Source organism: Triturus cristatus, chromosome 10 (assembly GCF_964204655.1).
Source record: "Triturus cristatus chromosome 10, aTriCri1.1, whole genome shotgun sequence".
Lineage (NCBI taxonomy): Eukaryota > Metazoa > Chordata > Amphibia > Caudata > Salamandridae > Triturus > Triturus cristatus.
This window is the reverse complement of record NC_140593.1, coordinates 325,704,276-325,730,714: the sequence shown is the minus strand read 5'-3', so window position 1 is coordinate 325,730,714 and position 26,439 is coordinate 325,704,276. Positions and strand designations below refer to the sequence as shown.

The following is a 26,439-nucleotide window of genomic DNA, read 5'->3' as shown; positions in this document are numbered from 1 at the left end:
GGCTTCTTTCCTACAATCTCCACTTTGGTATAATTGTCTCATTACCATTAAATATAGACCTCTTTATTTGAAATCTTGGAGACCAAGGGTAATAGTTTGGGTCCAAGTTATGTTTGATGGTATGATTCCTTTTTCTATCCCTCAATTTCGGGCTACCTTTAAGTGTCCTTGCCCATTTTGGCACAAATTCTCAATCCTTATGGGAATAATTTTAGACATTGTTCCTTCAAATGAATCCATTTCTACAGAAGATTTGAATTCCAGAATACTGATATTACTTCTAAAAGCATCCCTGATTTATAAACATCCTTCACCCCAGGTTCTGACTGTTCTAAAACTAAAATGGAACTTACCTGGAAAGCGTATTTGGGTCGTGTATCGAGCACTGATTTCTACAACAAGATCTGGGCTTAAAAATTTGTAGGTCTGCATTCATCACTTAATCTATGTTTATTGATATATCATAGATTCTATTTTACTCCTTTATCCATAGCTAATTTCTCACACACTAATAATAAGACTTACTTGTCATGTGATTTTCCCTTAGCTGATTTGTTGCATCCCCTGTTTAACTGCCCTACTGTAGCTTCTTTTTGTGTGAATATCTGGTCTTGCATCTCAATGGTCTTTCATTTGCATATTCCTTTATCTAATGTTATTCTTTTTACAGGTAGTTTAGCAAAGTCATTGGGGTTATTTTTACAAGAAAAGGGGTTATTTGACCTTATGTTTGCCTCTGCTTTCAACAAATTACACTAAATTGGAAATGTTCATCTAAACCTTCTGTTAAGTCTTGGAGGTATAATGTTTATTATTACCACAGACTGGATATTGCTTTTGCCTCTTCTTACAAACCGTTTGTGAATAGAGATTTATATTGATCACCAGTAACTTATTATTTAAATAAGATTGCAACAATGCACATGTCTTGTAAACGTTCTGAACATTTTCAAACTCCATAAATAGTTACTTTCTTTGCTTTTTCCTCTTCATTATCTTTCACCATTGAATTGTTTTTTAAGTATTTTAATTGTTTCTTTGTTATCTATTAGCATGTAATGATAATCGATCTTCAGTTGCAGATTGGTATTCTGTTCCTTTTTCCTACCTATCATATTGTCAAAATGTAAATAGCTTTCTTCTCTGTTTTATTGCTTATCTTTTTCTTTTTGCTATCTTATACTCAATATGTTATGGTCATGGCTTTCTCTTTGTAAAGGTTATTAGTTCAATAGAGCTTATTAAACACAATAAAAACATTTAATGCATATAGGTTATTATGTGTACATATGTGTATGAAGGATATGTGTAGTAGGCATATTGTGTGCATACTGCTTTGCACACCACCAAAATACACACACCATGCAATGCATACATGTACACACCACTAACCCCTACCTTTCATTCCGTCGAAACGGGTAGCTGGTCCATCGTGATCAAGGTGCAGCAGGACTTGAAGGCCATAGATCAAACAGAAGAGGACAAAATTGCCGCTTGCACCCTGGAAAAGGTACGTTTGAACCCCTTTTCCTACCTTTATACAGGTCCAAAATAGAAGGGATTTCAGTCAGAATTCCCTTCGAAGGTAGCCAGAAGCAATTCTGGAGGGCTGGAACCCTGGCTGGACTCCTTACTCTGCATGCTGCAGCCCATAAAGTATTTGTACCAACATTCACAGTAACACAGTGAAAACACCACAAATGGACACCACACGAGTTTAGAAAAATAAAATATCTTTATCATAACTAAACAAGACCAAAATGACAAAAATCCAACTTACAGAAACTCAATAGAATGTCTTTAAAAAGGTTGTTGCAAAAATAAACTTGTAGATAATCAAATGCGACACTCAGTCTCAAAGTACCTGGGATGGGTAACACAAAACAAACAAAAGGGAAGCAGAGAGGGCGATGCGTCGATTCTTCCTACGCTCCAGTCCAGATGCGACAAGATGGCACCTCGATGCATTGCTACGATCCGGTGCGATGCGTCAAAATGGCGTCTTAGTTGCAATGCGACAATGTAGAGGCGATGCGTGCACGCCCGACGGCTGTGCTGTAAACTCTGTGGTTTTCGGTTACGGCGATACCCTTCTCCTGTGTTACTGCGGTGATCAGTGGCAGTGCGCTCCCTCAGCAATGTGACGGCCCTGCGACACGCTTCTCCGGTGATGTGACAGAACCCTCTGTGTGGCGGCACGCTTCTTCGGTGATGCAACGGCAAACAGCGGCAGAGGCGACACGCTTCCTTGATGAGGCGACAACGGCTGCTGCGGCAACGTCATGCTTATCTCTCGTTGCGTCGCGCTTCTAGCTCCCAACAGCAAAAAGGCCTTGCACACAGTTACAGGCTCTCCTGGGCAGACTGGAACTTCCAGCAAGGAAGTTCAGGGAAGCTGGGGGTGAAGTTCGTTTTATGCATGGGACTTCAGAAACAGGAGGCCAGCTCTTCTCAGGCCCCAGAAAACTGCAGGCCAACCCCAGACACACAGTAAGGGCAGTACTTCTCCTCAGTCTCTTCAGCTAATCTTCTTTGGCAGGGATTCCTCTCAATAACGAAGTAGTCTAATTTTAAGGGGTTTCAGCTCTCATATTTATACCCCAAAAGTCTTTGTTCTCTATGCGTGAGGGGTCCTGGACCCAGTCAAAACCAGTTCTGGCTGCACTCTGCCAGTGCACAACTTCTTCCTTGGTTAGTGTGGGCCAGGGTCATCAGACACACCGCAGGAGGTGGAGCCAGCATTGGGGAAGGCAGGCACAGCCCTATTCAGGCCTAGGTGCTACTCCTCCCATCACTCCAAAAGCAGATAGGTCTATTCAGCCTAGTGCTGACTCACCCAGCCTCCTGGAGCAACCCCAGCCCCTGTGCCTCTCAGACCAGACAGTCAATCCACAAACAGGCAGAGGCACACAGAAAGGTTGAACAAGAAAATAGCCGCTTTCTAAAAGTGCTATTTTCAAACACTGAATTTAAAAACCATCCTTCCTAAAATAAGTTTTATTAAATTCTGAGTTCAGGGATACCAGATTCCAAAAGTCTATCCTGCTCCCATGGGAAGATATGCAGGTAAACATGTTACACAGCATTCCCCATTGTGTCCTATGGGCAAGATAGCCTTTCAATAGTGAAAAATTAAATTGGCAGTATTTCACTATCAGGACATGTTACCCACACTAGTACATGTCCTACCTTTCACAGAAACTGCACCCTGCCCAGGGGGGTACCTTGGGCCTACCATAGGGGTGTCCAATGTGTAAGAAAAGGAAAGGGTAAGGCCTGGCCACTGGGTAAACTGGCCAGGTCAACATGGCAGTTAACGAACTGCGCACAGTCACTGCAGTGTCAGGCCTGAGACACCATCTTAAGGCTACTCCTGTGGGTGGCACAATCAGTGCTGCAGGCCCACTAGTAGCATTTGAATCACCAGCCCTGGCACACTCAGTGAACTTTACTAGGGACCTACTGGTAAAACAAATATGCCAATCATGGATAATCAATCACAATAACAATTTAGCCAGGGAGCACTTGCACTTTGGCACTGATCAGCAGTGGCAAAGTGCCCAAAGCATCTAAACCAACAAAAACTAATTCCAGCACAGTGTCAAAAATACAGGAGGTAGAGGCAAAAAGTCAGGGGAAACCACACCAAGGTCTGCCAGGCGGGTACCAAAAGCCTGGCAGAGTCTGTGGGACCGTGGCTGTCTTCCGTCCCATTGCCAGCCAGAATCTCATTAGGGCAGGAGTAACACCAGGTAAATGGGTGGGAAGACCTCCAAGAAACTGACGGCTGGATCATTCTCTCTAACATCTAAATCAGGTCCTTCCTTTGATTCTGGGGCCAGCAAGAAACTCCTGGACCTAAAATTAATTTGATGCTACTGATACTACTGATAGTAACTGAGTCAGTTTAAGGTGGAATTTAAAGATTTGGAAAGCACAGCACAAGGGAAAATGGATCCATCATTTTAGTTATATGTGATGAAAGATATTATGGGATAGATTTTTGCCAGAAAGCATCACTGTAGGACAGGAACTTGGTCACACTATGGGAAACATGTAAATATGTGCAAAAGGCTGTAAATGTGAAAAGCTCACTGGGACAGCAGAACCTTGGAACAAAAAAATTAACCAATAGCAGCTTCCGTAGTTTACACTAGCATTCAGTAAAAGGACGGTTCATGTTGAAGAATATCTACCTTACATATAAATGCATCTAAAGTACAGCGCCCAATTACCTAAACAAACGTTAAATGAAAAGCTTTATCTGCAAAGATGATCAAGACCACATGTCTGCAACCACTGCCCAGCTAACACAACATTGTGATCAGTGCATCCAGTAGAGTGGTTAGAGAAAATCATTCTACCATCAGGACTACCACTAAAGCAAATCTACCTGCTCATAGTCTCTGCTTCCCTCTTGGTGTTCCCCATGCAGCCTGTTTGCTCCTCTTGAAGTGTGGCCTGGGCTTTGGTTTCCTATCAAGGCCAATGCTTAGCTTGATCTAACTGCTACCTACCCAACTCCTTGGTAATCCACAGTACACTACACCGAATTTTACCTGTTGCACCTGTGTCAACTGAACCACCTGAGTCATGTCGATCTCTCTTCAGTCTGCATTTGTTGCTGTGGCCCCTGCTCTCCATCACTGTGCTTTGTGCCACTACAAATGAAGGCACCACAGAAGGAAAACTGTGTGCCATGAATTTCCTTTCATGTGACTATGCAAAAAACACAAGAGTTAACAGTTCTCAGAGCCAGGTGATTATCTTGTGTGTGTGTGAATGTCAAGCACTAAGACAAATGCTTAGAGTCTTCATTTGATTTCCCAACAAATGTAAGACACTGTTCTGTGGCTGTCCTTCTCATTTTTAAGCCAGCTCCTGCAAGCTTAGTAGTGGTATGCATAAATAAGTTGATACATGCATTAACCAACATATTTTGTACAGAGAGCTACAATACTGATTTACTTGGTATTTAAGCTTTTTGCTTCATAATGACAGGACTGCTGGACACTCATATTGTTGCGAGCTATTTGAATGTATATTTAAATACCAGTGTCTGCTAGCCACCTGTTAATTAACCATCAGGAGTATGCCTTGACTGTTCAACCTCATTACCGCCTGCAATTAAAAATTTATAGAGGAGGTACTTGGTAGCTCAGTTAGCTAGCAGCAGTATATGATTTTTATTGCTTCATGGACAACTCCTAATTTTAGTACATGGAGTGCCTTTAGTACATGGAGTTTCCCAGACCCCACTGATCTGATCTAACACTGGTGGCACACAGCAATGAATCAAGAGCCTAGATCTCAGAAGGACTATATACCTAGAAATAAATCCAGTGTATTTATTGTTACACACTTATCGAAAATGGCCTAAAGATAGCACTTTGACTGGGAACATATAACATGAGGAAGGTTAATATGTATTTCAAATATAATAGTTAGGGGCTGATCTGATGAGATGGAATAAGGACCAGCTTGAGACTGTTGCAGAGTTTGTGTGACAATTTAATCATGTTCATATTGTGGTGTAAATCTCTTTTATTTTAACAGTTCACTTTGGTCTCCCACTATTTAAATAATAAGAGACCGATAGCCTTACAAAAGAGGCTATGTTCTTCTTAGACTATAAATGATTAAATTGTGTTATAGGGATGTTTTGCGGTTATATTGTAAGGATAACAAAATCAAAATAATATTAAAATAAATGATTATAAAATAAGACTGCTCCTGAAACTGAAGTGATTATAGTCCGCTCAGAGACTTGGACCATATGGGAATCCATGTTTTTAGCTTTCCTGCAGCCCATTCATGCCCTACTTGCCTCGCCTCACACTCCAAAGTTAGGCCTGTGCGTAGAGACAACACGGGGACAGCACCCAGAAGGCTAAAGCTAGAGATCAAGTTGAAGAGTCTCTGTCACATGGGCTCCTACCAGCTCACTCCCAGGCAGTCAAATCTCTCTGGATATCCCTCAGTTTCAGGTACACACTAGGCCCTTCTACTGCTGGACAACCTCTCCCCCGGCAGGGCTAAACGGACTCCCTCTCTATTCAGCATTCAGGCAGCTTTCCAGGTGCATCAGGCTGAACCATAATTCCTCTTGCAGAAGGAGCAGACTTTAGGTGATGACCCCTCTCCTCTGGGAGACTGACTGTCAGGCACCAGGCCTGGTTTCATAGCTGTCCTTTGAATACTCTGCTGAGCACTTTCTTCTATGGTCATGAAGAACTGGTAACTGGAACAGAGAAGGGAGATTAGGGTCTCAATTTTATACACCTCTTCTAGACAGGGAATAGGGATCTAAAAAAACTACAGAACGGTTTGGGTCCTTCTCAGACCACTCTCCAGACACAGCATGTGTGTAGAGTGAACCTTCTCATAGCAGGTGGCTGTATCCAACTTGGAGCACCCACAACATTAGCACAATGAGGCGTGATGTGTCTGCTAATGGCATTCTTCAACCAACTCACAGAGTAATAATGGACAACCATTAGGGCAGGCCAACCTAAAAACTTCCTCCACTCATCTACTAAATTACAGTGCTTGCGAAGCACTTAGCTCCTTCCTAATTAAGAGGCCTCCTTGAATTTCGAGAGGAATCCATGGCTCCATCCTCCTCACTTCAGTGTCTGGATCTCCTTCCAGAAGCCAATGGAAAGCAGGCTACATAATTCCTCTCCTCGGAGAACAGTCCTCTTCTTCCATCTTGTGCTATGTCAGATGGGGGCATGAAAATGGATCCTACTGACGTTAGTACTCAGGAGCACTAACACACACAATCTATCGCTATACATGAGTTACACACACTACATATGCACAAGCACTTCACATACACATAGGCTGCCAGAGCCAGATTCTGGGCTTACTTATAATAGTGGAACACAAATGGAACCAATAGTCCTCACTTCCAGTAACACAGAAGAAAAGGTCTGATTACATTATTGATCCTTCTAAAACACGGTATGCAGCCACTACCACTTTAATCGCTGTAACCAAGACATAAACAATATTCCTCTGCCCATAATAAAGACATGCTCATAGGACAGATCCAGGACCTAATATATTCAGGGAGAGGCCTAGGCCTCTGGGCACAAACTTCGGTTAGTGTGTTGATAGGGCCAAATAAATGCTCAGGATACCAGATATACCTGTAGTTGGGTACTCAGGGCAGGAGATCATGTCCATATACCTTGCAAGAGACAAAATGTTTCATTCAAAGCTTTTAATCTATGCCAAAAATGTTCACTGCAATCTTTGCTAGAAGCAGCCATATATGTTGTTCTGCAGGAGAATTTTCAAAAATATAAATGTTTCAAAGTATGAAATTATAACGTTTGACTGGGTGAGACAATCGAATTCAATCCAGCTGCATGTTCTGGTGATTCAGCTTTTCTTTGTTACTTGGTCTGCCTATGAGATCTTTATAAGTGGATGTCCAGCATTCCCTGAGGGTTCCTGAAAAACATATCAGCTATCCTGTACCAGATTTCAATACTGCTTGACTATTTGTTTACCCCATCGCATTTTTATACATGCAAAGGTAATTTTTTCCACCAGGATGGACCCATGGCTTAATTCTACACATGGGCACCTCTCTAGTGGACACTTTTAGTGCAATGGTCCTGAAAACACCATTGGATTACTTTGCATCAGTATATTTCTATTTCTATTGATTTTCAATGTAACCACCTGTGATGAATACCCATCACGGACAGACTCCCCGGACTCCCTCAAAATGGCAGACAAGACGCTCCACAGAGGAAGTGGAGTGAACGGTCCAGATGCCTATGTCAGATTCCACAGGACGGAAGCAGAGCGATCCGGAGGCGGGGTTAAAAACACCATCTTCGCGTTACGGGAGGCGCGCAAGGAGGTGAAGGGAGAGAAGACCGAGAGAGAAGACGGAGAAGGAAAGCCGGAACAGGAGAAGACGAAGGCGGAGGAAGCACCACGACAGCGGGACTACCCCAGACCGGAACTGAAGAACGACGAGGAAAACCGCTCTAGAAGCAGCGCCCTCGAGTCCGGTACTCCTACAGGGGAAGTGGAGGCTGTGACTCCCCTTCCCATGACCCCGGAGGGTCGTGGGCTCAGCCTCAGGCAAGTGCCAGGCTCCTCTTTGTTTTGGGGTTGATGGGCAGGTATACGGGGCACGGCGCACTGAAACACCGATTCCCCCCCCACTTAGGCACTGCACAACTTAGGGTTTAGGTGATGGTGGCACTAACCCCTACTGCATTAGAGAACAGGAGAGAGACCTGACATTTTTGTTTTGTTCTTTTCTTTTTTTGCTTCCCCATCCGGAGGAGACGAACCTCGGTGTTCAGAAAAGGAACAGTCCTGAAACACCTCACAGACAAGACCACCGAACGGAATAGAGAGAACCCCTCCAGACCTAGAAATGCCTAGAGACAATCCTTTATTTTGAAGACTTTACAACTCAACCCTTATCCACGCGTATGTCTCTTTTCTTTCAATTCAATAAAAAGTCATTTTCTCTCCTAACCCACACAGAACTGAAGGTGTATATATCAGGGGGACTGAAGGGGCGATAAACCACACCCAGGGTGGGATACGACGACACCACCCTTACAACAGAATTCAGGAGGAGTGATGCTCTATTTTACCATACTCTCAGAAGTTTTAATGCATTTTTCTTTTTAACTGTTTATCCTACAGCTTAACTTGGAATGGGTAACTTCATAAAAAGGAGAACGTCCTGATGGACTCACTGATAAATGTTTTAAACATTATGTTAACAACTCTATATAATTCTAAAATTGTAAGTGTCACATTCCTGCTTTATTCAAACAATCTACCAAGTTGTTAATTCTTAAAGACAGTAAAGATCCCATGGGTTGTTGTCGATAATATTAGTTCCTTAATACATGATGACTATAAATAACTCACCAAATACAGGCAGAGACATTAGTGTCACACATTTGTAAGCTAGTTCACAAAACTAGACAGGTTTTATATATGTAAGATTTGGTTACAATACTATTAGGCAGCTAAATAAGATTCTACAGTTAGGCATTTACAGATACTCTGAAGGCCCAGTAATCAAATTGGACACCCGAGATCTTTTGATAGCATTAATAAGGAGTACCTCTTTAGGATTATCTGTGAGAGTAACTTGGGCTCCACATTTTGTGTTGCTTTGCACACCCTTTAACAATACTGAACTTGCACAATATCCACCAAATGTTTATAACAGATCAAATAACTGTACTTGAAGGGACAAGACAAGACTGTTCAATATCTACTATCTCATTAATTTGGTCACTTGAGTTCTAGCAACAACATTTACAATTGACAAAGAAAAAAAGCCTTTAAGAAGGGAAACCAACCTGCAAACCTATGCAATTTCACATCATGTGCTTCAGTCGATAACCTTTCCTATAACTTCTGCTCTGACTATGTTGAATAGAGTTGATATTTTTTGGTACTTTTCTTGCTCATCCGGACCAATGTAATGCATAGCCCCTATCTTTGATAACAAATAAACTTTTGATATTCTTGGAATTTTGCATATACTAAGGCATGAATAACAATCTGTTATTTATGAATCTCTTTTAGTAAAAGAGTTAACAGCCTAATTCCATTCAACTTTAACACAATGCTAAATAAATCCAAAAAGGTGTAAAACCCAAACTCCAATCAGCAGTCTCTAGCTATCAAATAGTCTAGGACTGATAAACAAATTATCCTCTGGAAATGGAAGGCACTCAGGATATTGTGTGTAACTGACTGGATCACTAACCTACCAAACCAGGCAAGCCTAGAAAGTATAACATACAGACTTAGGGATGATTAGTACACCTTTACATCTATCTGGTATGACTACTTGACTACCTGCGTCAGGGACAATGATTTATTTATTGCAACAATTAGCTGAAAATTCCTAGATTTGCTTTCTCAGCACAGTGCTCTCAACATTCCAGAAATGTTCTTAAAATGGCTTGGAATAATTTAGAATGTAGACAGTTAGAATGTTATATATGCTTAATCCCAAATGGGGATTCATGATTGTTGCGACTCTTGTTGTGCTTTATGATGCTCCTGACATCTAATTGTATTCTAATGTTACAAAATTCTAATAAATATTTTAATTCTCAAAAAAAGAGTCATAGTGAAAATAACATTATTAACACAGGAATTTAAATTTTATTTGAATGTGCTTGGGAATGTTGTTTGCCCAAGGATAAAATGTATGCCAAAGGTACCTCTGGCTCATTAAAACTACACTTGTACTATAGCAGAGTTGGAAAATTCTCAGATAACCATTTGACAGCGAGTTTTTTCCAATCTGCAGCAATACGAAAAAGTGTAGATATTTCTTGAACATGTAACAGTAATAACATCTACTTCTCGTAAATCCTGTACATTTTCCTGCGAAAACAACAATTGATGGAGGGAATGCTGAATAATGTCAAACATTCACCCCCAACACAGATAACTGGGCCTAAATCCATTGTTTAGGTTGCTCACCACAACACTACAGTTTGGACCCAGCTATATGCAAATTAGTCTTGACCCTCCCCCAATGAGAACAGCGCCGCCTGAACTGCCAGGTCCTCCCTGGAATGGAAACAAGCATCCTAGGATCAGTTTTTAGGTATCACCCCTCATCAGCAAGGATAGCCAGAATCCAGTGGCATGGCAAGCACAGGACCAATACCTGGGCATCCCCATTCCACTTGAGGGGACAAATGCAAAAAGAACAATTGATGGACGGAATGCGGAAGAATGTTCGGGCTGAACTGTTCCCATGGGGAGCAGGGTCAAGACTGATTTGCATATGGCTGGATCCAAACTGGAATGGCGTAGTGAGGAAAAAATAATGGATTTAGGCCCAGATCGCTGTACTGGGGGAGAGTGTTTGACATTGTTCAGCATTCCGTCCATCACTTGTTCTTTTTGCATTTGTCGTCCTAAATGGGATGGGTATGCCCAGACGTGGGCCCTGTTCCTGTCATTCCTCCAGAGTCAAGATATCATGACTGATGAGGGGTGATACCCTAAATCCAGTCCTCAGATGCTTGTTTCTGATCAAGGAAGGACCTAGTCTTGCAATTTGGCTGGATTGTTCCCATGAGGAGTGTGTGTGATTTTTTTCAAATTAATGTGTGATGCGTGCTTGCATGTATGTATGAATATTTGGTAATGAGTGTTGTGAATGGATGTGTGTGTGTGTACATGTATGAATGTACAGCTGTGAGTGTGTTTATGTATGTGTGACTGTGCGTGTGTTTCCCTCCTGCCCCCTACCTCCTAAAATTACCTAAGTGCAACTGGTATGCCCAGACATGGGTCTCATTTTCGCCGTGCCACCAGAGTCAAGCTAACCTAGCTGAGGAGGGCTGATACCCCAAAACCAGTCATAGGATGCTTGTTTCCAGTCCAGGGAGGACCTGGCCTGGCAGTTATGGCTGCACTGTTTCCATGGATAGCATGGTCAAGGGCTGATTTGCACATGGCACGGTCCAACTGAAATGGCATGTTGAGCAATAGAACAATGGATTTATGCCCTGATCTCTTTACTGGGGGTGAGTATTTGACATTCTTCAGCATTCTGTTAATCACTTGTTCTTTTTGCATGTTTTTTTTCCTGGGCGCTCAAAGTGAGGAAGTGGGAAGCAAGCACAAATACTTCCTCTCAGCTTTAGATGAGAACTAGTCTGTGGCACTGATCCTCCTTCGCTACATACAATATAGTCAACACTATATATGACTACATTTTCATAAATGTTGCATTTATAGAACACCTTTTTAGAAATAACTATATCCTTGTAGGTATTTTATAACGATACAACATAGAAGTTAGAATTATTGATAACATACCTCTGCGAATCTGACACACCCAACTCTGATAAGAATCACAGTGCCTGTCGTTCCATGTATATCGACCATGCTCTGCGCAGTGTTCAATTCCAAGATGATTATTAGGTTCTCCATAGCCCCAATTTTCATAAGCAAACTGTGGTAGGAACAAGGAGAAATTAAGTTATGTTTTGAAAGACAAAATATAGATTATGCTTCTGTTGTAACTATCATTGGCTATTGATCACAATCAATTCCACAGTAAGGGAAAATTAATTTGAAAGAGGTAATACGTTTCCTACTGTGAGTTTATTTTGTCGGAAGCTTTTCATCACACAAAGAGTACTTGCTGAACCAATACACAAGGGCATCATCATTCTATCTGAGTTGTCATGGTCCCTGTGCACATAAAATCACAATGGCCAGCAATAGTCAAATCTGCACATGTCATGTAACTGAGAGGTGGAGCATGGGAGATCAAACAAGGATATATGAACCTCAATCTCTTTGTTAAATAATCAAACAAGTTTCCCCATTGGTTGTATGAGCCTTTGATAGTTGGCTTGAAACATTTTAAGAAAGCCAGCATCAGCAATATATTTCCCTCTCTGAATCCAGTGTGACTCCACAATAAAGACTAAGGGGCAGATTTGCAAGGAACTGATGCATTTGCATAGATGCGTCAGTTTCCTTGTGCCAGGGTCAAATGTCCTTGCGCCACCATGGATGCACTGTATTTACAGCACACTGCTCCATGGTACAAGGATTAACAGATACGTCAGAAATTCTGACGCATCTGTTGGCCCAAAAGTCACGTATTGCTGGAGTTGTGTTGCAAGCACAACACAACTGCAGCAATGTATTTTGAGGCCTATACCTACTGTACTGCATCACTCCTTACGCCTTCAGGTGGGCCACGTTCCTGTGCATGCTTTAAAATATGGAGGGGGAACATGCGGATCCCCCTCCTGCGGCTCTTTGCAGCTTCAGGGACCAACACTTCCCCTAGCATTCATTAATCTATTGGAGGGTGGCCATGTAGCCCCCCTCCTGAGGCTTGCTGGGGGGATGAAGTCCACTTGGATGCTTATGGTCCTTGGGGTACAAGAACCCCTCCTGTTACCGCCATTAAGTCCTACAGAGTGGGATTGCAGAGAGATCAACATAGGCCCGCCCCTTTCTCAACCATTCTGCAAATGCGCCTCCTTGTGCACTACTCATTATGGGATGAAGTCCCCTTGGATGCTGAGGGTCTTTTGGGGCCAAGAACCCTTCCTGTTGCAACCAGTAAGTCCCACACTGCGGGATTGCTGAGAGCTTGTCGAGGCCCCATCCCCTTTGTCCACCACTCTGCAAACGTGCCTCCTGGCATAATACTCATTGGGGGATGAAGTCCCCTTGGATGCTGATGGTCTTTGGAAGCCAAGAATCCCTCTGGTTACCACAAGTAAGTTCAACACAGCAGGATTGCTGAGAGATCATCAGAGGCCCGAACCACTATCTCAATGACCCTGCAAACATGCCTCCTGGCACACTACTTGTCAGGAGGGGAAGTCCCATTGGATACTGAATGTCATTTGGGGCCAAGAGCCCCTCCTGTTCCCACCAGTATGTCCCACACAGTGGGGTTGCTGAGCGCTCATCAGAGGCCCCACCTCCTTTGTCCAGCACTCTGAAAATGTTCCTCCTGGTGTAATGCTCATTGGGGGATGATGTTCCCTTGGATTCTGAGGGTCCTTGGGTTCCAAGAGCCCATCCTGTTACTACCAGTAAGTCTCACACTGCGGGATTGCTGAGAGATCATTGAGGCCCCACCCCTTTTGTTCAACACTCTGCATATGCACCTCCTGGCATACTGCTCATTGGGGGATGAAGTCCCCTTGGATGCTGAAAGGTCCTAGGGGGCGAGAACTCTCCTGTTGTCACCAGTATGTTCCACACAGCTGGATTGCTGAAAGCTTATCAGAGGCCGCACCCACTTTGTCCACCCCTCTGAAAACGTGTCTCTTGATGCGCTACTCATTGGGGGATGAAGTCCCCTTGGATGATGAGGGTCATTGGGTGCCAAGAATGCCTCCTGTTACCACCAGTAAGTCCCACACAGCAGGATTGCTGAGAACTCGTTGGAGGCCCTGCTCCCTTTGACCAGTACTCTGCAAAAGTACCTCCTGGAACACTACTCTTTGGGGGATGTAGTCCCCTTGGATGCTGAGGGTTCTTGAACAACCCCTCCTGTGACCACAGTAAGTCCCACACAGCGGGATTGCTAAGAGCTTGTCAGAGGACCATCCCCCTTTCTCCACCACTGTACAGACCCATACAGTCACTTACATACCCATTCAAAGACCCATACAGCCACTCACAAACCCACTCACAGACCCATACAGCCACTCACAAACCCACTCAAACACCCACACAGCTACTCACACACCCTCAAACACACCCTATCACAGACCCATACAGTCACTCACACAACCACTCACTGACCTATACAGCCACTAACATACCCATTCACTGACCTATACAGCCACTCACACACTCACTCTGAAAGGTTACAGGTTACAGTTAGGAAATACAATTTAAAAAACCTTCAAAATTCACTGACAGGAAGCAAAGGTTACAGGGACATTATAGCAAAGAGAAGGATTTAAAAAAAACTTAGAAATTCACTGAAAAAACAAATGTTACGGGGACATTATATTTATGTAATAGAATAAAAAAGCGTATAAATTCACAGAAAAAAACAAAGGCCACAGGGACATTGTAGTTAGGTTCAAATTTCTCTCTTACAAACCATAGAAATTCAGCAGTTATAGTAACCTGAGCTAACTGTAAATTAAGCCCCGCAATGCACTGCTTGTGCCCTCACATATGACATCACTCATGACATGGTCAGTGATATCACTGATGATATCACTGAGGGCATCTCAAATGACATCACTGATGACATCATCTAGCGAGTGTTTTCTAAACGTTTATCAGTGTTAAACATATATACCAATATACAACGAAAGTTAAAATAGCATACTTTGAGTACTACTAATGATACTATTTCTAATATAGTTAATGTGTAACTGTGTATATCTGTGTGTGAGCAGGGTCTGAGTGCCTGTATGGGTGTTTGAGTGGCTGTGCGGTTGTTTAATTAGGTGTGTGCGTAAGTGGGTGGCTATGTGAGTGACAGTATTGGTGAGTGAGTGGGAGTATCAGTGGGGGTATGCGTGAGCGAGTGGCTGTGTGAGTGGCAGTACAGGCGAGTGAGCAGGTGTGTAAGTGCTTGTATGAATGTGTGAATGTATATGTAAATAGGTGTGTGGGTGAGTGAGTGAGTGTGTGAGTACTCGTATGTGTGTATGAGTGGCTGTATGAGGGAGTGTAAAGGTACATAAGTGATGTATGGGTGAGTGTGTAGGTGTATGAGTGACTGTGTGGTTGAGTGAGTAAATATGAGTAGCTGTATGGGTGTGTGCGTGTGCCTGTGACTGTATAGGTGAGTAATCACATGTGTGAGCATCTGTATAACTAAGTGAATGACTGTGTGAGTGACTGTATGGGTAAGTGAGTAGGTGTGAGTAGCTGTATGGGTGACTGACTTAGTGTGTGAGTGGCTGTATGGGCATACGAGTGGGTGTGTTAGTGTCTCTATATCTATATGACTGGATGTGTGAGTGACTGTATTGGTGAGTGAGTGGCTGTATGGGTGAGTGAGTGGTTGTGTGAGGGACTCTATGAGTGAGTAGATATGTGAGTGGCTCTATGTGAGTACTTGCATGGGTCTGTGAATGGGTTTATGAATGATTGTGTGCGTTGTATGTCAGTACAACTCAGTAAAACACAACACATGCCTTTTCTATGCATTTTTACTTTGCATGTTTTACCAGGCATATACTTTTACATCGCATGCCTATACCACAAAATTAATAGTTTTTTTAAAGACAAGTATTAATAAGTTAAGTGTGTATATATATTTCTGCATATTTTTCGGGGGAATGCTCCAAGACCCCTTTTTTCAATTACCCTTAAAACCCAATACCCACCCCTAAACCCTAAAATCTTCCTTCTACCCAATATCAATACCCGCCCCATAACCCTAAAAATACCCTTACCACTCAATACGCTGAACACCCAAACCCTACAAATACTCTTACCACCCTGTACCCCTACCCTTCGTTAAACCATAAAAATACCCTTCTCACAATATACCCCTAAACCCTAAAATACCTTTACTACCCTAAACTCCTTTACCACCCTAAGTCCCTCCCCTCCCCAACCCAAAACCCCTACCCAACACTAAACCTTAAAACCCCTACACAACACTAAATCTTAAATATGTATATGTGTGTATATATTATATATATACACACACATACATACACACACACACATATACATATCATATATAAATATATATATATATATATAAGAGGCACTTCCCACTACTTGCTGTTGTCTGTCCTCTATTGCCAGTGATCAAGGACTCACGTCCGAAACATGTTTGGCGCTTGGTTGGAGGTGGAGGCTGGCTTTGCTGCTGTCCTCACGAAGGAGGACTTTACTTCCCGGGTGTGTGCCTTTCCTCAGAGGGCAACCTTTCGTTCTACATGTTTAGCGGCCTGCTCGGTCGCGGAAGGGCCCCGCCGCACATACAGCGGATCCAGGGTTGCTGATTCAGAGACCTGACTGGAACGGGTTGTACCCAAACGTGAGTGACTTTACTATTGGCAGAGGAGGCAGCCTTTTTCTTCTACCTAACCCACTGGGGTGAATATTGTTTTAATGGAGGGCGTCCAAGAGCACCAACATGGATATATTAACAGTGGGACTATGATAACCAGGGTGCAACACTGCACATGCCTACAAGCGAGACCTCAACGCCCACTGGGGCGGGACTTTATCAAATTAAGAGGCACTTCCCACTACTTGCTGTTGTCTGTCCTCTATTGCCAGTGATCAAGGACTCACGTCCGAAACATGTTTGGCGCTTGGTTGGAGGTGGAGGCTGGCTTTGCTGCTGTCCTCACGAAGGAGGACTTTACTTCCCGGGTTTGTGCCTTTCCTCAGAGGGCAACCTTTCGTTCTACATGTTTAGCGGCCTGCTCGGTCGCGGAAGGGCCCCGCCGCACATACAGCGGATCCAGGGTTGCTGATTCAGAGACCTGACTGGAACGGGTTGTACCCAAACGTGAGTGACTTTGCTATTGGCAGAGGAGGCAGCCTTTTTCTTCTACCTAACCCACTGGGGTGAATATTGTTTTAATGGAGGGCGTCCAAGAGCACCAACATGGATATATTAACAGTGGGACTACGATAACCAGGGTGCAACACTGCACACGCCTACAAGCGAGACCTCAACGCCCACTGGGGCGGGACTTTATCAAATAAGAGGCACTTCCCACTACTTGCTGTTGTCTGTCCTCTATTGCCAGTGATCAAGGCCTCACGTCCGAAACATGTTTGGCGCTTGGTTGGAGGTGGAGGCTGGCTTTGCTGCTGTCCTCACGAAGGAGGACTTTACTTCCCGGGTGTGTGCCTTTCCTCAGAGGGCAACCTTTCGTTCTACATGTTTAGCGGCCTGCTCGGTCGCGGAAGGGCCCCGCCGCACATACAGCGGATCCAGGGTTGCTGATTCAGAGACCTAACTGGAACGGGTTGTACCCAAACGTGAGTGACTTTGCTATTGGCAGAGGAGGCAGCCTTTTTCTTCTACCTAACCCACTGGGGTGAATATTGTTTTAATGGAGGGCGTCCAAGAGCACCAACATGGATATATTAACAGTGGGACTACGATAACCAGGGTGCAACACTGCACACGCCTACAAGCGAGACCTCAACGCCCACTGGGGCGGGACTTTATCATATAAGAGGCACTTCCCACTACTTGCTGTTGTCTGTCCTCTATTGCCAGTGATCAAGGACTCACGTCCGAAACATGTTTGGCGCTTGGTTGGAGGTGGAGGCTGGCTTTGCTGCTGTCCTCACGAAGGAGGACTTTACTTCCCGGGTGTGTGCCTTTCCTCAGAGGGCAACCTTTCGTTTTACATATATATATACATATATACATATATAATTATATCAATATATATCAAATATATATAAATATATATATAAATATATATAATATATATATATATATATAAATATCAATATAGATATATAAATGTGTAGTATCCTCAGGTCATGTTAATATGTTCTCTTTCATTCTGTACCTAGCTGCTCAGCCAGTGTCAGTGTTCCGTGTAGAATGTTAGTGTGGGTGGAATGCTTGGATGCCTGTGTGGGTTCGAGACAGTTGGGAAGATGGGCTGAGCAGCTAGGATGCTGCTCCTGGTGGGGCCTATTGTGGAGCCTGATCTGGGGCCTATTGTGGAGCCTGATCTGGGGCCTATTGTGGAGCCTGATCTGGGGCCTGTTCTGGGTTTACTACTTCTACACCTAAGATCTCAATAAACATCATCTACTCCTACCTGGCCACGTCTACAGCGTCTACTTGTCATCCTGCACACGTGGGGCCAGCCCACTACATTTATGGCGAGGAGGATGGGATTAAAAAAACTTCATCTACTCCTACCTGGCCACGTCTACAGCGTCTACTTGTCATCCTGCACACGTGGGGCCAGCCCACTACAAAATATAAATATAGATATATAAATATCAAGACCGCTCTGGCGATCGAAACGCGTCTGGGTTGAACACTTGTCTGTTCCACTTGGGTGCAATTTAAATAAACTATGGAACTGTGAACCTGTAACTTTGAATTTGCTTTCGAAATACTTCATCTAGTCCGTACCTGTGATGATTCCTCTTGGCTGCAGTTAAAGGAATAGGACTTTTGCTTAAAAAAAAAAAATATCTATATATATATATATCTATATCTATCCATATATCTATATATATATATATATATATATATATATATATATTCACTTAAAAAACCATAGGTTTCACACATGTTATAGTTAGGTGGACATTTCACTCGTAAAAAACCAATGAAATTCCCCTGTTATAGTTAGTTCAGATAACTATAACTCGCGCGCCCGCAATCCACTACTCATGACGTCACATATTACATCACTCATGACATGGTCAGTGGCATCACTCATGACATCACTGATGACATCATCCTTGTGATAGAGTGGCGGTCGCGCGAGTTATAGTTATCTGAACTAACTATAACGGGGGAATTTCATTGGTTTTTTACGAGTGAAATGTCCACCTAACTATAACATGTGTGAAACCTATGGGGCCCGATTCACAGAACTAACTTAAGACAAAATACTAAACTTACTACCATTTTGTTATTCACAGAAGGCACTTACTCATTTTGGTATTCACAGAAGGCACTTACTCATTTCGGTATTCACAGAAGTTAGGAGTCCTAACTTTAGGACCCCTAAATGCCTTCTGTGAATACCGAAAGTCTTAAAATTAGGATTTTTCGTAGTTTAGTAGTAGTATAATTAGGACTCCTAACTTTAGGACTCCTAAATGCCTTCTGTGAATACCGAAAGTCTTAAAATTAGGAGTTTTCTTAATTTAGTAGTCCTAAGTTTAGATTTAGGACTACTAAATTGAGAAAAATCCTAATTTTAAGAATTTCGGTATTCACAGAAGGCATTTAGGAGTCCTAAAGTTAGGAGTCCTAACTATACTACTACTAAACTGAGAAAAATCCTAATTTTAAGACTTTCGGTAGTCACAGAAGGCATTTAGGAGTCCTAAATTTAGGACTACTAAATTGAGAAAAATCCTAATTTTAAGAATTTCGGTATTCACAGAAGGCATTTAGGAGTCCTAAAGTTAGGAGTCCTAACTATACTACTACTAAACTGCGAAAAATCCTAATTTTAAGACTTTCGGTATTCACAGAAGGCATTTAGGAGTCCTAAAGTTAGGACTCCTAACTTCTGTGAATACCGAAATGAGTAAGTGCCTTCTGTGAATACCAAAATGAGTAAGTGCCTTCTGTGAATACCAAAATGGTAGTAAGTTTAGGATTTTGTCTTAAGTTAGTTCTGTGAATCGGGCCCATGGTTTTTTAAGTGAATTTGCAAGGTTTTTTAAATGCTAATTCCTAACTATAACATGTGTGAAACCTATGGTTTTTAAGTGAATTTGTACGTTTTTTTAAATGCTAAGTTATGTATGTATTATTATATTTTTTTTTTTAAGGTTTTTCACCGTGCGATAAAAAAAAAAAAAAAAAAATGTTTTTTTCACCCTTTGGGGTCCTTCAGGGACCCCTGACAAAGGCTAGGGGGTCAGGAACTCTCTACCCTGCCCCCTTTTCACGTTCGCCACCTCTCTTTGTCACTGTCGCACCCAAAACAAACAAAATGGCGGCCGACACTTCCTGATTTTGACCGATTCGAACGTTGACTGACATGTAACCACCAATCAGAATTACGCTCGCGCACGTTAGGGTGGGCGCACGGTGCGCGCACGGTGCGCGCCTTTAGATATATATGTACTTTTAAATGGAATTTTCTCAGGAACTACTGAACAGATTGACTCCATATATGCAAAAGGCACATGCCTAACCTGAGGACTACCTCTTTGCTAAATTTCAGGTAATTCTGTTCAGCCGTTCGGGCTGTACCTTCGACCAAAGGTCCTATGGGGGTCCCACAAGGATTTTTTAAATCGCGGGATGCGCATCCCGCTAATGAAAAAAAAAAACGAAGCGCGGGATTCCGCGCTTCGTTTTGATTTAGCCCCCGGGGGGGCCAAGTCCCGGGGGCAATTTCTTTATTATAATGGGGGGACCAGAGGGGCCCCCCAGCCCTGGGGACCACCACCCCCGGGGCTTTAATTTAATATATGCGGGGGGTTCATGGGCCCCCCCGCAGCCCCGGGGACCGCCACTCGCCGGGGCTTAATAAATAAATAAAATACCTGTGTGGGGGTGCTCGAGCCCCCTCACACGCCCCGGGGACCACCACCTCCCTGGGGCACTAATTATTTAAAGTAGGGGGTTCGTTATGGACCCCCAAGCCCTAGGGACCACCACCCCCCGGGGCTTTAACTTAATGGGAGGGGTCCACGCGGTCCCCCTCCTGGAGCCAATGATGGCCCTGGGGACCCCCCAGCGCCGGCTCCTGCAGTGTCCTGGGGTGCCCACCCCCGGGACACTGTTGTTTGCTATAGCAGGGTGGGAGCCTCGCGGCTCCCATCCTGCCATAGCAAACTGCTTTGGTATTTGGAAGAGAGAGCAGGAAACCTGCTCTCTCTTCCAAATACCAAAGACGATTGCTTTGCCACACGGGGAGCAGCATGTTAGCTGCTCCCCATGTGGAAAAGCAATGCCGGCTCCCGCAGGACGCCGGGAGCCGGCGGGACCGTGGGGGGATTGGGGACCCCCCACAGCCCCCAACGGAGGCCAAGCCCCAGGGGATGGGGTCCCCGGGGCCAAAAGAGGCCACAGGAGCGGAGCCACGCGGCCCTCCTCCTAAAAAAAATAATAATTAAATAAATTAAAAAACGGCCCGGGGGATGGGGTGCCCGGGGCCACAGGTGGCCACAGGAGGGGGGCTAAAAAAATAATAATTTTTTTAAAAAGGGCCATGCCCCGGGGGTGGGGTCCCCGGGGCAAATTATGGCCTGGGGAGGGGGACCACGCGGCCTCCTTCCCGTCTTTTTTTAAATAAAAATTGGGGGCAGGCCCTGGGGGATGGGGTCCCCAGGGCCCAAAAAAAGAAAAACAATGGGGGCTACACAGCCCCCCTTCTAAAAAACAGAGGGGAAAAAAAAAAGGATCGGGCCGGAGGCCACTCCCCCTCCTTACACCACTCTGCAACCGCGCCCCCTGGCGCGTTTGCAGAGGGGGAACAAATTACCCTTCAATACTGGGGGTCCCTGGGGGCCAACTAGCCCACCAGGAACCTCCAGTATGCGCCAGGGGGCTGCGTTGCACAGAGGTGTAATGAGGCCACGCCCCTTTTTACACCTCTCTGCAATGCAGCTCCCTGGCGCTTACTGGAGGTACCTGGTGGGCTAGGTGGCCGCCAGGGGACCTCAGGATTCAAGGGGACTTAATCTCCCAACTTAAAACGCGCCACGGGGCGCATTTGCACAGTGGTGAAGGTAGGGGGCGGGGCCTGAGGTGATACTGTGCAAACACGCCTTGTGGCGCGTTTTAAGTTGGGCAATTCATTCCTCTTCAATCCAGAGGTCCCCTAGGGGACAACTAGCCCATCAGGTATCTCCACTAAGCGCCACAGAGCTGCGTTGCAGAGTGTTGTAAAAAGGGGTGTGACCTCTGAACACCTCTCTGCAACGCATCTCCCTGGCGCATACTGGAGGTACCTGGTGGGCTAGTTGGCCGCCAGGGGACCTCAGGATTCAAGGGGACTTAATCCCCCAACTTAAAACAACCCACGGCGCGCATTTGCACAGTGGTGAAGGTAGGGGGCGGGGCCTGAGGTGAGATCTGTGCAAACACGCACTGTGGCACGTTTTAAGTTGGGGAATTAATTCCTCTTCAATCCTGAGGGTCCCAGGGGACCAATTAGCTCACCAGGTACCTCCAGTAAGCGCCACGGAGCTGTGTTGGAGAGTGTTGTAAAAAGGGGCGTGGCCTCTGAATACCTCCCTGCAATGCAGCTCCCTGGCGCATACTGGAGGTACCTGGTGGGCAAGTTGGCCCCCAGGGGACCACAGGATTGAAGAGGAATGAATTCCCCAACTTAAAACGCACCACAGGGCGTGTTTGCACAGGTCACCTCAGGCCCCTCCCCCTTCCTTCACCATTTTACAAATATTCCTCTAAAATCAGCCGAACTACGAATTCCGATTTACTCACCTGTTATCAGGAGAGAACCCAGGGCTGCATCTTTTAGCCCAGCACTGACCCTGAAAAGTAATTCTAAGCGTACTTACCAGTAACTTGTATATCCGTCCATAGGAATCCATTGTGTGGTTTTCACCAGAAAAGTTTCTAAGTGTCCATTTTTGAAACGTACAAATATTCCTCTAAAATCAGCCGAACTACGAATTCCGATTTACTCACCTGTTATCAAGAGAGAACCCAGGGCTGCATCTTTTAGCCCAGCACTGACCCTGAAAAGTAATTCTAAGTGTACTTACCAGTAACGTGTATTTCCTTCCATAGGAATCCATTGTGTGGTTTTCACCAGAAAATTTTCAGTGTCCATTTTTAAAAAGTACAAATATTCCTCTAAAATCAGCCGAACTACGAATTCCAATTTACTCACCTGTTATCAGGAGAAAACCCAGGGCTGCATCTTTTAGCCCAGCACTGACCCTGAAAAGTAATACTAAGCGTACTTACCAGTAACTTGTATTTCCTTCCTTAGGAATCCATTGTGTGGTTTTCACCAGAAAAGTTTCAAAGTGTCTATTTTCACAAACTAAAAATATTCCTAAAAAATCGTCTGTATGACTTAAAAACATTCTTTCAACTGTTTACAGGAGGTTGGCCAGTGCTGGATCCAGGATCCACCACTGAGTAAGAAAAAGTAACGATAACACTACTTACCTGCTAAGTGAATTTTCTGCCATAGGATTACATTGGTGATTCTATGGGAAAAAGTTTCTAATTGTCAACTTTTAAAATAAAATAATATTCCTTAAAAATCACTACTGTAACCAAAGCGCTTTTACTCAACTGTTTACAGGAGATGTCCAAGGACTGAATCTAGGATCCAGTCCTGTGGTTAGAAAAGTAAACCATAAAGTTACTAATTGTACGTAACTAGAAATTCACATTGAGCTCAATGTTGCTTTGTGTTTGAAATTGTGTTGCCCATTGCAACAACTGTAACTACTGTACTTAAAAGTCTATTTGCCAAGTATTTAAACTAAAGTAATTCATTCTGAGAAAGTATATTTTGTATTGTAATGTATAATGTAATTATAATGTAATTAAAAAAAATATAAATACAAATAATTAGTTTAAAAAATGTAGTAAATCAGTATAAAAAAAATCAGTATAACAATTAATACATTCAAAATTGTCATTTACAAAACCTTTGTAATTCACTGAAAAAACCATAGGTTTCAGGCCTGATATAGTTAGGAATTAGCATTTAAAAAACCTTTGAAATTCACTGAAAAAACCATAGGTTTCAGAGGCGTTTTAGTTAGGAATTGGGCATTTAAAAAACCTTAGAAATTCACTGAAAACACATAGGTTTCAGGGGCGTTATAGTTAGCTGGACATTTCCCTCGTACAAAACCCTAGAAATTCCCCCGTTATAGTTAGTTCAGCTAACTATAACTCACGACCCCGCAATGCACTGCTGATGACGTCACATATTACATCACTCATGACATGGTCAGTGACATCACTGATGACATAACTGAAGACATCTGAAATGACATCACTGATGACATCACTGATGACGTCATCCATGTGATAAATATAGTGCATCTTCTCACACCCTTTGATATACTCAATCAAAATTTCAGACGTCCATTCTCAAAACCATAGATACTCCAATACCAATAACTACATACCCACTCATTGACTCTTAGATCTACACACACATCCACTCACTCACCTGTACAGTCACTCTTACTTACAGTCACTCAGTACAGGACTAGCAAATGCATTTATACACCTACATAGACACTCACACACCACCAATCATCCATAGAGGTACTCTCACACCTAGTCAGTCATGCAAATAATTAATCACACTCCCATTTACTCACCTATGCAGTTATACACACACAAGTTCACTTACTCATAAAAATAGTACCACATTCTTACGCTCTTATACTATCACTGATACAAGCACACACTCATCCATACAGCCACTCTCACAATCACACACTCTCACATATACCCACTTATATACTCTTACACACATATATACTGCCTTTCACATATGTAGTTACTCACACATGTACCACTGAGATGTACATTCAATCACTAACACACCCATACATACACTCACCCAACCATACAGTCCATCACAGATGCACTCTTAAAACCATGCACCCATAGAATCACCCACTCACACATGTATGCACAGAGTCACACACCCCACCCACACAAACACTCAGGCACCCAAAAAGATACTCAGACAACCAATCAATAACCCATAGAGACACTCATATAGCTATTCACAAAACCATGCAGCCGCTTATACACCAACAGACAGACAGATACAGACATTCACACAGTTTAGTCACTAGTCTGCAGTAAGATACGTTTAATGACTCACTTATACAGTCAGTCACGCACCTACTAAATCATCCATTCACACACTTATACACCCACTCATTCTTCCATAGGTTTTTCCCTATATATATATTAAACATATTTAAAATTTACAGAAACACACACTCACTGGATGACGTCATCAGTGATGTCATTTCAGATGTCATCAGTGATGTCATCAGTGATGTCACTGACCATGAGGGAAATATCCAGCTAACTATAACGCCCCTGAAACCTATGGTTTTTTCAGTGAATATATATATATATATATATAACTTGAACTCCACTTTCGTCCTTCAATCAGCGATATGAATTATTTATTGTTCCTCAGCAAAAAGTGAAGCAGCCATTACGCGTTTCAGCCCCGGAGGGCCTTGATCACATGATATATATATATATATATATATATATATATATATATATATATATATATATATATATATATATATATATTACCTACTGGCGGTCGCCAGTAGGTAGTTATAGTTAGGACCACGTTTCCATAGGAAATCCGCAACATTCTATTTTGAATAACTTTGGCGCCGGTTGACGAATCCTCGCGAATTTTTCAAAATAGGTGGGGCGCTACGCTCCGCTCCTACCCTGTAAGTCTCGGGGGGATTCGTCAAGCGGGGGCTGAGATAAAAGGGGGGTCCCAAAACGCGTTTTTCCCATGCATTTTTCCATAGGACCTTTAGACACAGCTACAGCCCGAACGGCTGAACAGAATTACTTGAAATTTGGCAGAGAGGTAGTCCTCAGGTCAAGGAAGTGCCTTTTGTAGGTTTGGTGTAAATCTGTTCAGTAGATTCTGAGAAAATAGCCTTTAAATCAATATATATATCTGAGCCAGCTTACGGTGCGCTTACGGTGCGCTTACCGTACGCGTACGGTGGCGTGCGCGAGCGCGATTCTGATTGGCCCTTAGATCTTAGTAAACATTCGAATCGGTCGAAACCAGGAAGCGGCGGCCGCCATTTTCTCTCTCGCACTTTGACAGGGGGATGAAAAAACAAGTGCAAAAACATGTAAAGGGGCTGTTTACACAGCTCCCAAGCACCTAGCCATGTCGAGGGAGTCCCCAACGACCCCCAAAGTGAAAAAAGGCAATTTTAATTTTTTCGGAAATTTCGCCGATTACGCTTACCGTACGCGTACGGTAAGAAATAATAAAAAAATAAAAAATATCCACATTCTCCCCACCCCGTGTGCAAAAGGTGCCTGAAGTGTACCTTTTGTGCATGGCTTTTGACTGTTTAATCAAAACACATATTTTACCTGTCACAACGATGCTCATCATATGTCCTCCATGTGCGCACGGTGCGCGAAGCGCATCGTGCGTTCATGGCCCATCTAGCGTAACGTGGGCGCACGGAACGAACTGCGTTAAGTGGGCGCACACGCCACAAATGGCGTAAAGTAACTTA

The 26,439-nt window shown here is 43.6% G+C and overlaps 1 protein-coding gene across 1 annotated transcript in view; it reads right to left on the bottom strand.

Annotated features, from left to right (window-relative positions):
* Positions 1-26,439, bottom strand: part of LOC146789395 (macrophage mannose receptor 1-like) — a 742,402-nt gene that overhangs the window by 416,858 nt on the left and 299,105 nt on the right. The window contains exon 15 of the mRNA XM_085631522.1: positions 11,851-11,986. Coding sequence (XP_085487648.1) covers positions 11,851-11,986 — 136 coding nt within the window. The remainder of the gene's footprint in view (positions 1-11,850; positions 11,987-26,439) is intronic.